This window comes from Doryrhamphus excisus, chromosome 8 (genome assembly GCF_030265055.1).
Source record: "Doryrhamphus excisus isolate RoL2022-K1 chromosome 8, RoL_Dexc_1.0, whole genome shotgun sequence".
Lineage (NCBI taxonomy): Eukaryota > Metazoa > Chordata > Actinopteri > Syngnathiformes > Syngnathidae > Doryrhamphus > Doryrhamphus excisus.
In genome coordinates, this window is record NC_080473.1 from 10,209,212 (window position 1) to 10,224,685 (window position 15,474).

The window sequence follows — 15,474 nt, forward strand, 5'->3', positions numbered from 1 at the left end:
GTAAACAGTGATGACTTGCATTTTGTGTGCGGCTTATTTGAAGTTCTAGATTGATCATATTTTTTGTTTTAAAGTTATTATACATATATTATATGTTAATAATATATATATGTAAAAAAATGTCAATTTCTATCAAACAGAAGCAGAAGGAAATTCTTAAAACTGTGATGAATACTTGGTTATAAAACAGCTATACTCTTTATTGTTTGTATTCATTTATGTACAGCATATACTGTATGTATGTATGTGTGTTTGTCAGGCAATGATTGTACGTAACGCCAAGGACACCGCCCACACCAAGGCAGAAAGGAACATCCTGGAGGAGGTGAAGCATCCTTTCATTGTTGATCTCATCTACGCCTTTCAGACAGGCGGAAAGCTGTACCTCATCCTGGAGTATCTCAGCGGTCAGTGTCAAGATACGCGCGCACGTAGCATGAACCTACACATGATATTTACATTACCTGTGGTTTGTTGCCATCATTAAATGATTTAATAACTGGAGAGGCATTTTTAAATCCAAATTTTACATTCCCATCTCTAATATAAAACATAAAAAACAAAGCCTACTGCCTTTAATAACAAGTGGTAATATGTATAACAGCAACTTAGCACTGTATAACTGAAATGATGCACTATATTTTAAAAATGTCTCAATAGCAATTATTAAAGAGGACCTATTATGCTAATTTTTTGGCCCTTTATATTAAATTGTGGACTCCTATAGAGCAGCTGCACACAATAACCAGCACAGAAAGCTTTCTAGGTCTTCCAGAAATTGATGCTGTTGTCTATAGTGTCTATAATCTTGACGGGTTCATCTGTGCAGGTGGAGAACTCTTCATGCAGTTGGAGAGGGAAGGCATTTTTATGGAAGACACAGCCTGGTGAGTTAAAAAAAAAAAAACAGTTGTTAGGCTTTAAATGTGAAAAATGCTGATCAAGGTTATTGTCTTGTTCTTCCCTGTAGTTTCTACCTAGCAGAGATTTCCATGGCGCTGGGTCACCTCCACCAAAAGGGCATCATCTACAGAGACCTAAAGCCTGAGAACATCATGCTGAACAGCCAAGGTGTGTGAGAATGCTGTTTATTTATGTGAAACCACCACTCGGGTAGATTATATAGATCTCTATTGTGGGTACTAGTACCAATAACATATTACAGTGGAACCTCGGTTTTCGAACTGCACACCGGACAACAATGCTAGAAAAACTCTAGATTTGTCACCAGTCACTTTTGAGACAATGTTGTCAAGGTTAGTTGGAATGTCGGCAGATCTAGCAACATTTCCAAGATGGCAGCGCAATCTAGGACTGCGCCGTGCACCGATAAGGATTTTAAGCACACTTGACTAGTTGAGTGTTAGATCAATGTGTGCTTTTTTTGTTATTTTTTTATTTTGTCTGCAAAAAAATTTGAAGTGCCAGAAGGTGAGAAACAGTATTCATAATAATAATACATTTTATTTGTATAGCACTTTTCAAAATACTCAGACGCTTTACAGACAAAATGGAGTAGAATAAAACAAGTAAACAGAGTAAAAGATACAGTATAATATGACAAACCTCCAACCCCATTTTAAAGTGTTCCCATAATGCATTTATTTTCTTAATTGGAGGAGCATCGTAAATGACGTTGCAGTGCTGCTTCTGTCCATTGGAGGGAACCAGAAAACCCAGAACACAAAGCCCATAGGGAAGCTGATGTCATTGCAGCACCCAAGTGTGTGAATGTGTTGCTCAGATGCAATGCCTTATGGGAAAACGTTTAAAATGTGTTTTTCCCCACTCATATTGGGATATGATGGGATATTTGTATATACATCACATGGGTATTAAGTTGATGTATGATGAATTTAGCGTTCTTGTCAGACACCGGGAGTTGTATGTATGTGCAACCCTTTTTAACAGTATTAATAATAATAATACATTTTATTTGTATAGCGCTTCTCAAAATACTCAGACGCTTTACAGATAAAATGGAGTTGAATAAAAGCAAGTAAACAGAGTAAAAGATACATTTTTACAGTTAACTTAACGTCATTTCAGAAACAGATTAATGATGGAAACCGAGGTTCCACTGCAAAATTTGTAACTACTTAATGCAACATACAGTATAGTTCAACAGGACTGCTTTGTGCTTCTTGTCACTAGGCAGATTTCATGGAATACAATCATCAAGCCAACACCACAATGTGGAATATAACCATCTGAAAATGTTTCCCGTCTAGGTCATGTCAAGTTGACAGATTTCGGTCTGTGTAAAGAGTCCATTCACGACGGTACAGTCACCCACACATTCTGCGGCACCATTGAATACATGTAAGTCACCCTTATCCACATTCAGCGCGTCGGCACTTTCATTCTGTCCATGAATACGTCACCTTGACATGCCTTCTCATCGCCGTGCAGGGCGCCAGAGATTTTAATGCGAAGCGGACATAACAGAGCAGTGGACTGGTGGAGTCTGGGCGCCCTAATGTACGACATGCTCACTGGGGCGGTCAGTGTGACTATGCATTTTTTTATCATTACAAATATTGGAGTAGCAAAACCTGCAGTAATTTCTTAAACCTTTCCATCTGCAGCCGCCGTTCACAGGTGAAAACCGGAAAAAGACCATCGACAAGATCTTGAAGTGCAAACTCAGCCTCCCACCCTACCTCACACAAGAAGCTCGAGACCTCCTTAAACGCGTATGTCTTGTTTTTGTGGTGACATCATCAGCAATGTTGTTGTTTTCACCTGCTTTTAAACACGTTGCCCAGTTGCTGAAGAGAAACGCCTCGTCTCGGTTGGGAGCGGGTGTGGGAGATGCCACAGAGGTGCAGGTGAGCAGCTCCTCCAAAATGAAATGGCGCAACTTTGCAAAGTCACTGTCTCTAATTGCAGAAGCATGTAATATTGCACGACTGTATTAAGCAATCCTAAGCAAACATAACCACATGATGTTCCTTCATGGAACATGTTCAACTTGTCTGAAACAAACCATACAACGGGTCATTACTCAATATAACAGTCTGACTCATGGTTCAATCCCAAACAACAAATTCATCACACACAATTGTTATAACTCAGAAATATAGAAACGTGTCAATATGAGTATAATATGACAAACCTCCAACCCCATTTTAAAGTGTTCCCATAATGCATTTATTTTCTTTGAGGAGCATCGTAAATGACGTTGCAGTGCTGCTTCTGTCCATTGGAGGGAACCAGAAAACCCAGAACACAAAGCCCATAGGGAAGCTGATGTCATTGCAGCAACCAAGTGTGTGAATGTGTTGCTCAGATGCAATGCCTTATGGGAAAACTTTTAAAATGTGTTTTTCCCCACTCATATTAGGATATGATGGGATATTTGCATATACATCACATGGGTATTAAGTTAATGTATGATGAATTTAGCGTTCTTGTCTGACACTGGGAGTTGTATGTATGTGCAACTCTTTTTAAGTTGCTTTTATGTCTTATAGGCACATCCCTTCTTCCGACACATCAACTGGGAGGATTTACTGGCTCGTAAAGTGGAGCCTCCCTTCAAACCTTTCTTGGTGAGTTTAGTTTTTTTAAGTAGACATTTGGTCGGTGAGACTTTGATTACCCTTCTACAACTACTGTAATACAAGTTCCTGGGAGTGTATTAATCTAGATCAGGGGTCTCAAACTCAATTGGGGGCCACTGGAGCTAGGGTCTGGGCAAGGCTGGGCTGCATCAGGTTTTCCAAAAAAAAAAAAACGCATTTATTAAAAACAGAAAAATATAGTTAAACCACATATAGTTGGTGGGTAGACAAATTATTGTAGACATGACAAAACACGACTATAGTCACATTTATACTTTTTTTATTTACAACATATTGCACAACTGCAGGGTCTTGAGACACATGCTAACGGTAGCCTTCAAGTTATTTCCTTTAAACTTAAATAGCCAAAAACTTAACACTTCTACACGGATAGGGAGGATAACTATTAACAGTTATTTAACCTTTAACATGAACATTAATCAAACGTAATAATTTTTTCTGGGTACATGATACCATACAGCATCCATATCAAACTTGCGCAGGCCGCACTAACATTAAACTTTCATATCAAGGCGGGGGCCTCAAACCAGGCCGCGTGTTTGAGACCCCTGATCTAGATCTACCTTAGCAGCACTTCAAGGGTTAAGATGCTTCATGAATTATACTTACTCTTGGATTAGTAGGTCTAAGAACTGTAGGTTAACTTTATGGATACTGATGCATGTACAATAATACTATGTCTTGTAGTATATACGTTTTCTCAGCTGACAATGTGTGTTTTGTTGCAGCAATCAGCGGAAGACGTGAGTCAGTTTGACTCGAAATTCACCAGTCAGACGCCGATCGACAGCCCAGATGACTCAACGCTTAGCGAGAGTGCCAATCAAGCTTTCCTGGTAACTTCCTGCTGATTAGATTCTTGATCGTACACACACTGTGCCTCGTGATAGTCCTTACATGTGTACTTGTATAGGGGTTCACCTATGTGGCGCCATCAGTCCTGGAAAATATCAAAGAAAAGTTCTCATTCGAGCCAAAAATCCGTTCACCTCGACGATTCATCGGTAGCCCAAGAACCCCTCTAAGGTAAGTCAGGCTATCTGATGAGCAAATAGAGAAGATTCAACTCGCTTGAATGATTAAGGCATCATGGTGCTCATCATATTTCTTATTTATAATTTTCTAATAAGTTGAATGAATGTGAGTGTGGGCGGCACGGCGGTCTAGTGGTTAGCGCGCAGACCTCACAGCTAGGAGACCAGGGTTCAATTCCACAGTCGGCCATCTCTGTGTGGAGTTTGCATGTTCTCCCCGTGCATGCGTGGGTTTTCTCTGGGTACTCCGGTTTCCTCCCACATTCCAAAAACATGCTAGGTTAATTGGCGACTCCAAATTGTCCATCTCAGTCTGGCCTCTCTGACTTTATCTTCAAGGCCTCTAACATATAATGTCCCTCTGATGTACTCCTTCCTGATCCTATCCATCCTGGTCACTCCCAATGAGAACCTCATCTGCATCCCTATTGTGACCTCACAATAACCCTAACCTCACAGCGAGGAGAGCACGGTTCAATTCCACCCTCGGCCATTTCTGTGTGGAGTTTGCATGTTCTCCCCATGCTTGCGTGGGTTTTCTCCGGGTACTCCGGTTTCCTCCCACATTCCAAAAACATGCTAGGTTAATTGGCCACTCCAAATTGTCCATAGGTATGAATGTGAGTGTGAATGGTTGTTTGTCTATATGTGCCGTGTGATTGGCTGGCAACCAGTCCAGGGTGTACCCCGCCTCACATCTGAAGACAGCTGGGATAGGCTCCAGCACCCCCCGCGACCCTCGTGAGGAAAAGCGGTAGAAAATAAATGAATGAATGAAAGAAAGTGAGCGTGTCACAAGTTGAGTTGAATTGTTTCATCCTTTCAGCCCGGTCAAATTCTCAGGAGGGGACTGCTGGCCCCGGAGCACCCTCCTCCCCGGCGGAGGGCCGAGCCTCCTCCAGTCTCCTCAGGAACAGGCAATGGAACTATCTACACCTGAGCAGATGGACGTGACCACCAACTCAGAAGCTTCCGCCCCTCTCCCTATTCGTCAGCCTGCCGGGGTCAACCTGGCTCAGATGAAGCAGCAAGCGTACCCCGTTGTGGCCAAAAGGCCCGATCATTTACGTATGAACCTATGACCCTGCTTCTTCAAAAGTGTCTGACTTTCTTTTCTTTTTTTTTTTTTTTTGTTGATATATTTTTTAAAGAATCATAAAGGTATGGATGCTTAGAGACAATGTCAATCATCCACAAACTACAGATGCCCGATGCAGTTCATTCAGTGTTACCACAACATTTCATCGCCAACACCTCAGGTATGACCTTTAACCTCCCACCACCACCACCACCACCACAAAGAAGACTGGAGATGTTTTTTTTTTTTTTTTTTCTTTTTTTTTTGAGGAGCAACAGCAAAGAGATTTAATGCAATCTACTGTACAAGTGTTTCAGTGATGCCTCCTGGTTCAATGAATTAGGTATATTATAGACAACAGATCAATCAAGTATTGACTGTAGCTTTTGCGTTATGCATCGATTAAGAATCAGAGAGCCTCAGAAATACATCACACATACATCATGTTGACTTTAGTCCGTGTTATAGATGACTTCGGCTTGGAGGCTTATCCATTTATCCGCTCTTCGAATTGGATTATTAATACATCATCAATACACCATCGGTCTCTTCTCCCAGCGCGACCAGTTGATCTGGAGTTTGAATGCTCAAAAGAAAGAAAAAAAACACATGGGGCTGTTTTAAAATTCCTGCTTAACAAGGGGAAAAAATTATAATAAAACAAAAAAATACTGTTTTTGTATTTTTTTTTCATCTTTGATTTATTTCAAGTCACAACATCAAGCTTTACTGTACATCCCACCGTATATTTTTTTGTAATAATAATTGAGAACCTCAATTTAACGTTAACGTAACGTTTCCTGTCATTTACGAAATGACTTTTAAAACATGTTAAAATGCTGACACTGTAGTGTTAAGCTTGATGGGCTTTATAGAAGGGGTGTTCATAATAATAATAATATTGGGTCATTTATATTTTCATTGGGTCATTGGTATTGAAGCAACTGAGACAAAATTAAGTGCACCACGTAGCAGCAACTAGAGAACAGAGAACTACAGTTACAATGTGTTACAAAAAAAAAAGCATCTAGTCTTAAAACTTTGGTAACTTCTGAGCCAATTGTTCCACGGGTGTAAAGCTGCAATGCGGCAACTTCTACAGCTGCAAAAAAAGGAATGTAAAATGCAGTGAAATAGTTTTAAATCGTGTCTTCACACTCACTAAACAAGGCACATACAGTATGACTTCATATGAATGGAATCCTACTCAAAATAAATCAACACTGGTACTCAAACAGGCTCTTTGTACATTTAAATCGGAATAAAGCATCAATATTAGGGTTGCCAAAGCTGGAAATTGGGAATACATTGGGAAGAAAGGATTAAACTGGAACTTTACAATGTATCATGTTGAGCTATGATTGGGAATTTAAATGTATGGTGGGAAAAAATAGTAGCTTAGTTTTTTTTAATTGGCTGAATTTAGTGTTTTATATAAAATCTTAATATAATTTTTCTTTTAATTTCTTAAAATTTTATTTCATACAAAATGTTAGGTGCGGCACGGCGGTCTAGTGGTTAGCGCGCAGACCTCACAGCTAGGAGACCAGGGTTCAATTCCACCCTCGGCCATCTCTGTGTGGGGTTTGCATGTTCTCCCCGTGCATGCTCCAGGTACTCCGGTTTCCTCCCACATTCCAAAAACATGCTAGGTTAATTGGCGACTCTAAATTGTCCATAGGTATGAATGTGAGTGTGAATGGTTGTTTGTCTATATGTGCCCTGTGATTGGCTGGCGACCAGTCCAGGGTGTACCCCGCCTCTCGGCCGAAGACAGCTGGGATAGGCCCCCGCGACCCTCGTGAGGAAAAGCGGTACAGAATTAATTTAGTGTTTTATATTAAATCTTAATGTAGATTTCTTAAATTTTTATTTCATACAAAATATTAGGTGTGTTGCAAGAGCTTGCAAGATTAAAATGTGACAAGATTCATTCAGAAAAAACCTCTTGTGGGCCCTTAGCCTGGGAGAATAATTAATTAATCACACAAGAAATAAAAATAAACTTCATAATTTTACCACATCCAAACAGGCAGCAGGAAAGTTCACTCTGGTTTCAGCACCTTGCTGCATTTGTTACAATGAGATAAATACAGTGAGCCATTTTGTCAGTCATATAGTCTCTTTGTCTTGGTAGGTGGAGGCTGAGTACAGAAGAGTGTAGCCTTGTGAGGCCCAATGCAAGGTAAATTAGAAGATTGCTATATATTGTTGTATACTTTTTTTGTTGTACTATCCTTAAAAGTAATGTTAATATCTCATCTCGTCCTTGTAGATCTCGTGTCCCGTCACACCCCTACTGAAAACGTTTAACAATATTTTTGGTTGATCAACTGACCTTCTTTACTGAACTATCTGGCCCCTTTGGAACCCTAATGATGTTAAGTTGAATTAAATGCATTAAAAAAAATACATATTTTTCCACACTAGTACAATACAAGAGACGCATGACGCATTGGAGCTCATATATTTTGCAGATGTCCATAATAGCAATAATTTAATACAGACTAAAAATAAGTGTCTAGGCATGTTGCATAGTTTTTACAGTATATTTTTCATCTGTTCACATAAAAGATTACATGGTGCTCTGATTTGGTTATTGCAGCCAGCAAAGAAAAGGCCGTAAAAAAAACAAGAGTTTGACGTCCAGCATTCCATGTCTGCCGATGCAGGAAAAGATGTGAGTGATTCAGTCACTGAGTGGAACTCTGCACCTCCAAGCAGCAGGACTCTGCTCCTGCAGCCTTCTCATTTTCTTCCCTAACCACACCCACCAGGCCAGCCCGATCACCACGCACACCAACGACTCCACGTAGTAGCCGTCCAACGTTGTGGTACACGCGCCGCCCTCTTTGATGCACAGCTGGAGAGAGGAGTAGCCACAAAGTTAGCATCTTCTCCGTACGTGATCGTCATCATCCACGCTTACCGCTACTGCCTCGGGAGAAGCACACGTTTGTTGCCCGACTGCGCCGCGGCACTCCTTCCAGGTGAGAGGATCGACCAACCACAGAGCCACAGTGGAGGGCCAGTTGCCTCCCAGGTTAGTGACCGTGTTCAGCAGTGTCATGTAAGTGCCGCCGATGAGTGGGTCGCTCACTTTGGCGTGGAAAGCCATGCATGCCACGTACATGCTGTACAAAGTCACCTGGGAAACACACAAAATGATTAGACTGAACTGGATAGATATTTTAATTTGAAATAATTCATCCAAAATGAATAATGAACAGGCAGCACAGCGGTCGAGTGGTTAGCGCGAAGACCTCACAGCTAGGAGACCAGGCATGTTCTCCCTGTGCATGCGTGGGTTTTCTCCGGGTACTCCGGTTTCCTCCCACATTCCAAAAACATGCTAGGTTAATTAGCGACTCCAAATTGTCCATAGGTATGAATGTGAGTGTGAATGGTTGTTTGTCTATATGTGCCCTGTGTTTGGCTGGCCACCAGTCCAGGGTGTACCCCGCATCTCAAATTAAAAATTATTAATTAAGAACAAATGAATAATACAGTAATCCCTTGTTGTGATATACTGTGGTAAGTGAATTTCCGCTAAGTAAGATTCCTTGTGTATAAATGAAATATTTTCTATTTCATTATTAGAGCCGGGCTGCACGGCGGTCGAGTGGTTAGCGCACAAACCTCACAGCGAGGAGACCAGGGTTCAATTCCACCCTCGGCCATCTCTGTGTGGAGTTTGCATGTTCTCCCCGTGCATGCGTGGGTTTTCTCCGGGTACTCCAGTTTCCTCCCACATTCCAAAAACATGCTAGGTTAATTAGCGACTCCAAATTGTCCATAGGTATGAATGTGAGTGTGAATGGTTGTTTGTCTATATGTGCACTGTGATTGGCTGGCGACCAGTCCAGGGTGTACCCCACCTCTCGCCCAAAGACAGCTGGGATATCCCCGCGACCCTCGTGAGTAAAAGCGGTAGAAAATGAATGAATGAATAATGAACACTTTCCTTGCACGCAACACAAAGAATTTGGTGATTTCCATCGAAGCGAATGTTAGTAAGCTCACCTGATGCAATGCGTAGCCAAGCAGCACAACCCCGTAGTAGTAAACAGGAAATCCTTCCTCTTGTCTCACACTCGGGGTCCACCAAACAAGCACAGCAAACACCAGGCCAATGATCAACCTGCAAAAACATTCAATTCTTGACAACCCTGAAACACACACAAGGTGGTGTACTGGTGTGTACTTGTTGAAACCTGAAAGGGAAGGCCTTGTAGAAGATATCCAGCGGTCTGGGCCCTGCTGTGTATTTACTGATCACCACCGGTAAAAGGATCTGTAGAGGCACCATCGGCACCGCCAGCAATGCTAACTGAGCCTTCGGAACGCCGGCCTCCACCAGCTTCAGACCTGTCACCGTGTCTGCTGCAGAGAAGCCGATCTGAAACAAGCAGCAGACATGTGGTCAAGTGGAAAATACACTGAGAAGTTATTGATGACTTGATGTACTTTGGCAGTGAGAAGCAGCACACAGAAGGTGAAAACTGCAGGCATCTTGATGATCGTGAACAGCAACTTGTAGGTTTCAAAAACACCCTCCGTCTCCTCGTGAGCTTTCCTCTTGCCTTTGGAATGCGCGTTTTCACTTTTAAGGAGGGCTACCAATGTGGTAGAAATAAGGAAGATCATTCCCCAAAAAAACAAGAAGTCTGCAAAGAAAAAAATTAACACTCAACAACACATTCAAGACAGGCAGAGTTGTTGTATATGAGATACCTGACAAGGTGACAATGCCGGTCTCCTTAGGCTCGATTCTCAGGTATTTGTTGCAGAAGTCAGCAGACTCCAGAGCCAAGAAGAGGACATTACCCAGGAAATAACCAGCTGTCTGGCCCACTGAGTTGCATGTAGAAGCATAGCCTACGTTCTCTTTGGAGAGCATAGTGAGGGCCCAGCCATCCACTGCTATGTCCTGACAAAAAACAAGTCAATACTTTTTTTTCCCTCTTGTAAAGGTGACGACAAGGGTGCTATTTCATGTCTAGAAGGCTCTAATAATTCACTCATTTTTTACTGCTTATCCTCACTAGGGTCACGGGGGTGCTGGAGCCAATCCCAGCTGTCTTCGGGACGAGAGGCGGGGACCGGTGGCCAGCCAATCACAGGGCACATATAGACAAACAACCATTCACACTCACATTCATACCTATGGACAATTTGGAGTCGCCAATTAACCTAGCATGTTTTTGGAATGTGGGAGGAAACCGGAGTACCCGGAGAAAACCCACGCATGCACGGGGAGAACATGCAAACTCCACACAGAGATGGCCGAGAGTGGAATTGAACTCTGGTCTTCTAGCTGTGAGGTTTGTGCGCTAACCACTCGACCGTCGTGCTGCCCGGCTCTAATAATGAAATAGAAAATATTTCATTTATACACAAGGAATCTTACTTCGCGGAAATTCACTTACCACAGTATATCACAACAAGGGATTACTGTATTATTAATTGTTCTTAATTCATAATTTGTTATTTGTTCTCATATTTTTGTGTAAGACTCACTTTTTACTCTCACTTATTCTTGAAAAAAATGTGTATTAGCTATTTAGTAGTGTGTTCCTAGGTTTCTAAAATCTGTTGATTTATTTTTTGTTGTTGTTGTTTGGTTTGGATTACTTGATAATATTTTCCTGTTAGTTATTTGTTTATTAATCATATTTTGTTGGGGTTTATTCATTCATTTTCTACCGCTTTTCCTCACGAGGGTCGCGGGGGGTGTTGGAGCTGTCTTCGGGCGAGAGGCGGGGTACACCCTGGACTGGTGGCTAGCCAATCACAGGGCACATATAGACAAACAACCATTCACACTCACATTCATACCTATGGACAATTTGGAGTCGCTAATTAACCTAGCATGTTTTTGGAATGTGGGAGGAAACCGGAGTACTCGGAGAAAACCCACGCATGCACGGGGAGAACATGCAAACTCCACACAGAGATGGCCGAGGGTGGAATTGAACCCTGGTGTCCTAGCTGTGAGGTATTATTAATTTGTTCTTGTAGAAATTATATATTTTTGTGCATTCTTGAAACAATGTTGTAGGATCTATTTAGTAGTGTGTTCCTAAGTTTCTAATATATTGATTTATTTTTTGTTGTTTTGTTTGGATTACTTGATAATATTTTCTTGTTAGTTATTTATTTGTTTATTAATCATATTTTGTTGGGGTTAATTAGTGTTTTTTTTGTGGGTTTTTGTACCAGAGCAAAAGAGGCAACAGGCCTCTGCCTTTGTTCCCTTTTAGTTTGTTTGCTTGAAATATGAAGAAACGGAACAAGGTTGTATGGACAATGACTCTTTTACCTGCGTAAAACATATTATAGTTTAAGTTAAGTTTATTTTTTAAGGACAAATAGCCACTACAAATGTGACATTTTTTCCTGGAATTCTGACTACTATAATTATTTGAGTTTTCTTTTCAGTGTCAATCGTTAAGGTGTGAAAATGTACCATGAATGCTAACCTGTGTAGCTGCAAGAAATGCCAGCATGAAGAAAAGTGAAGTAACTGCAACCACGTTAGGGCCTCCTTCACCCTGCAGCATTGAGTCAACTCTTAAAGACAGGTAAAGCATAAAGATGCCCAACAGATACTGTGTGGGGACCAGCCAGGACTTCCTGGAGAGACATAAAATGTATTTTTTTAAAAATTGAATGATGTCCCGACATGATAAACATCCATAAAGTATTCCTTTTACCTTCTACCAAACCTGCTGAAGTAAAGTGCGTCCACTAGTGGTGCCCACACCAGCTTGAGACTAAAAGGCCAAAAAACAAAGCTATAGATGGCTTGGTCCTTGTAGCTGACGTTCTTACTCTGTAGAATCAACGGAATACTGCCAGCCAGTCCAAGAGGAATCCCTTGTAGAACGTAGAGGAAAAGAAGAAGGCACACGTTCCCCAGCTCGGCCCGAATCCCATCATGGATCCTGGGGTGCCTTCTGTCCTCAAAGTCCGACCCCGCGATGAGGCTGTCAATTTCCCCCTCTAGTTCTGTCTCAGAGATGCTCATCTCTGCTTTGGCATTGTCGTTCATGGTTTGTGGATGGAGGGAGCCACCTGTTTGTTTTCTTTGGCGGCCATTTTTGTGTGACATCAAATCATAGTGCTCCATGATGGAACAGTGGATGTCAAAGGGTGCCGGGCCCCTTGGAATTCTACAAAAAAAACATTCAAATTAACTACTGACTCATACAAACCAGTATAATTACTAGTTTGTATTGTCTGGCTATGCTGGCAAAAGTGAAACTATCAAGCCATCCTCTCACTTCTGTTTACATACTGGTGGTCCAATCGACGCCACACAAGCAAAATAAACACAGAAATATTATCAGTTAGAAAGCTCAGTTAGTAGAGGTGAAAACAAAGACGAAGCACATTCATTGAGAATTAAAGAATAACAACCATAAACTGAAATAATGTGAAAGCATGCATACCTGATTGTGATGACGGAATAAGCCGCATTTTATTTACATTTTTTATTGAATTAACCAACGTTCAATTATTGTGGAATTTATTGAGCGTGAATTTTAAGGCAAAACAAACAAGATACACTTAGAAGCAGAAGTCTACCGTATAAGTTGAACAGCTCACATCCGAGAGAAATCAACACCGGAGAAGCAGGAAGCGTTTGCTGTGTAACATTAAAATGTGTCCGGGCGACTAAAGATGACGTGTCAAAAGTCGGTTGAATTTTCTGTTCCGCTTAGAAGAAAACGTGAGTGTCGTATATTTTAAAATGTAAGATAAAATAAAATAATAAAAATAAAATAAAATCAGAAATTTATGAATTTCTTGATGGATACATATTATTTTTTGTGTTATTAAAAAAACTTTTCATTCATTCAATGCATCTAATTTCTCTTCAAGTACAATAGTGTACGATTGAATTGATTAAACTATGAAAGATTGTTTAAAAGAACAATAAAATAATATACAACTATATCCCATTATCTTGCCTCAACAGACAGACGTACATGTGAATGTATTTATAGTTGGCGACCAGTCCAACTTCTTTCTCATGCTATGACCTCCTCTTAGATTTGAGAATTTTCTTGTAATATTCCAACTTATTGTCTTGAACCAGTCATGATGTGCTATATATATATATATATCACTATATGGACAGTTACAATGGTACACATAATGTCATTGTATGGTCATATCACCTCGTACTTCGGTACGGGACAAACACATAAAAAATTCAAAATTCAAACAAAAAAAAACAAATATAACAAGTATTATGGAAAGCAGGAAGTGAACAAATGTAACAGTTACTGATTGTAAAATTTTTAAAAATTGTAGAATGCCACAATGTATCCCACATGGCATCATCCACTTGTGTTTCATATTGTATACATTATGTAAATACACCATATAAGTTGTTCAACGAATGAAACAACACTGAATTCATAACAAAAATTGTGCTTATATTGAGCAAAATCTTATGATTCAAATCGACCTGTGACCTCCGTGCTGTGCACATAAAAAATGCACGTTGCACAAAGAAATAGCAAATAAAAAGCACTTTAATTAGAAGAATGAGTTTCATAACTTCATATCTGAAAATCATCCTCAGTGTTTTCTTGAGCAGAGATGTTCTTCTTGATAAGGCCGTCACAATACAAGCATTAAGACGTGGTTGAATCTGAGGTAATGAATAACAGCACACTGTGCCTTGTGGTTGCTATGAGCGCATGTGAAGCTGCTTATCGCCGCAGATGGCATGTGACAGGTCGCAGGCAAATTTGAACATCAGCATGTGATTTTGAAGAGCAGCTCAATTGTAAGCATGTGAGACCAGCGTCTTTATTGTGATTTTATTTCACCAATAAATGACATCCTAATGCGACGCCTCGACAACCAAACATGCTGCTAAATCATGATTAGTATTATATAAGAGTTCAACTATGAGCAGGCTCGTTAATAGTATACATTTTATTCATGTTGTGATGCTGTTTATGTCATTTTCCATGGGATGGTGCTGATATTATGCGTTTCGGCATTTGTGATCCTCAACCTCATGATAGAGGTCTTGAAATATCTTGCAACTGCCCAACATAAACAATCTCTTTATAATACATTTTATTTGTAAAATTATATGACTCTGCAGTTCTCTTTTAAATTAGTCACTGTGCATTTTAACTCTTGTCATGTGCTGGAATGTGTGAAATTCCTATTTAACTCTTAATTTCACAAAGAGCATATGATTAGTTATGGCTCGGGAAGTCTGAGGACTCGATTAAAACATATACATAGGTATTTTTTATTATTTCTTTTTTTACATAACTTGTGTGCAATTTGTCTGCAATGTGTTAAAGTACATGAGCACATTGCACATACATGTTGTCTCATTCTGAAAAGAGATGGCGCTTGGAGGTGTTGTTTGCACAGTATGGGTGTTAAAACTGTACATTATTTGTGTCACACACTTTTACCCACCCCAGTTTGTTAAACATTATATTTGGTATATTTATTCTTGTGTAAAGCAAGGTATATTTTGACATACAGTATGGTAATGGTTTTATTTCATTTGAACATGCATCAGATTACAATTGAGTGCATCCCATAATCAGTTCACAGTTCCACATGTCCAAAAGGAGTAGGAAGAAGCAAAGCTTATTAAATCCTACCCCCCATTTGGTACTTTTACAATCAGTAACTGTTACATTTGTTCACTTCCTGCTTTCCTAATTCATTTTTTATTTTTTATTTTTTATTTTTTTTTGTCACGTACCAAAGTACGAGTTGATATGAC

General features: G+C 40.3%; 2 protein-coding genes across 8 annotated transcripts in view; one reads left to right on the forward strand and one right to left on the reverse strand.

Annotated features, from left to right (window-relative positions):
• The window catches only part of rps6kb1b (ribosomal protein S6 kinase b, polypeptide 1b), a 10,213-nt gene extending 3,832 nt beyond the window's left edge, over window positions 1-6,381 (forward strand). For all 6 annotated transcript variants that reach the window (XM_058079751.1, XM_058079753.1, XM_058079749.1 and 3 more), the window contains exons 5-15: window positions 260-407; window positions 830-887; window positions 971-1,071; window positions 2,232-2,322; window positions 2,413-2,503; window positions 2,589-2,696; window positions 2,769-2,831; window positions 3,477-3,554; window positions 4,316-4,423; window positions 4,501-4,613; window positions 5,448-6,381. In XM_058079751.1, the coding sequence (XP_057935734.1) occupies window positions 260-407; window positions 830-887; window positions 971-1,071; window positions 2,232-2,322; window positions 2,413-2,503; window positions 2,589-2,696; window positions 2,769-2,831; window positions 3,477-3,554; window positions 4,316-4,423; window positions 4,501-4,613; window positions 5,448-5,703 (1,215 nt within the window). In that variant the 3' untranslated portion in view covers window positions 5,704-6,381. The remainder of the gene's footprint in view (window positions 1-259; window positions 408-829; window positions 888-970; window positions 1,072-2,231; window positions 2,323-2,412; window positions 2,504-2,588; window positions 2,697-2,768; window positions 2,832-3,476; window positions 3,555-4,315; window positions 4,424-4,500; window positions 4,614-5,447) is intronic.
• On the reverse strand, window positions 6,067-13,388 carry slc33a1 (solute carrier family 33 member 1). Of its 2 annotated transcripts, none has more exons than XM_058079746.1 (9): window positions 13,290-13,388; window positions 12,416-12,874; window positions 12,182-12,335; window positions 10,434-10,629; window positions 10,167-10,366; window positions 9,914-10,098; window positions 9,723-9,840; window positions 8,629-8,847; window positions 6,067-8,562 (listed from the first exon to the last, which is right to left on the reverse strand). In XM_058079746.1, exons 2-9 carry the CDS (start codon window positions 12,829-12,831, stop codon window positions 8,389-8,391), a joined length of 1,662 nt encoding a protein of 553 aa, XP_057935729.1. In that variant the 5' UTR covers window positions 12,832-12,874; window positions 13,290-13,388; the 3' UTR covers window positions 6,067-8,388. The 2 variants fall into 2 exon arrangements, with proteins under 2 accessions (XP_057935729.1, XP_057935730.1); XM_058079747.1 differs by having other exon boundaries at window positions 13,154-13,303.
• Between the last annotated feature and the right edge of the window lie 2,086 nt (window positions 13,389-15,474).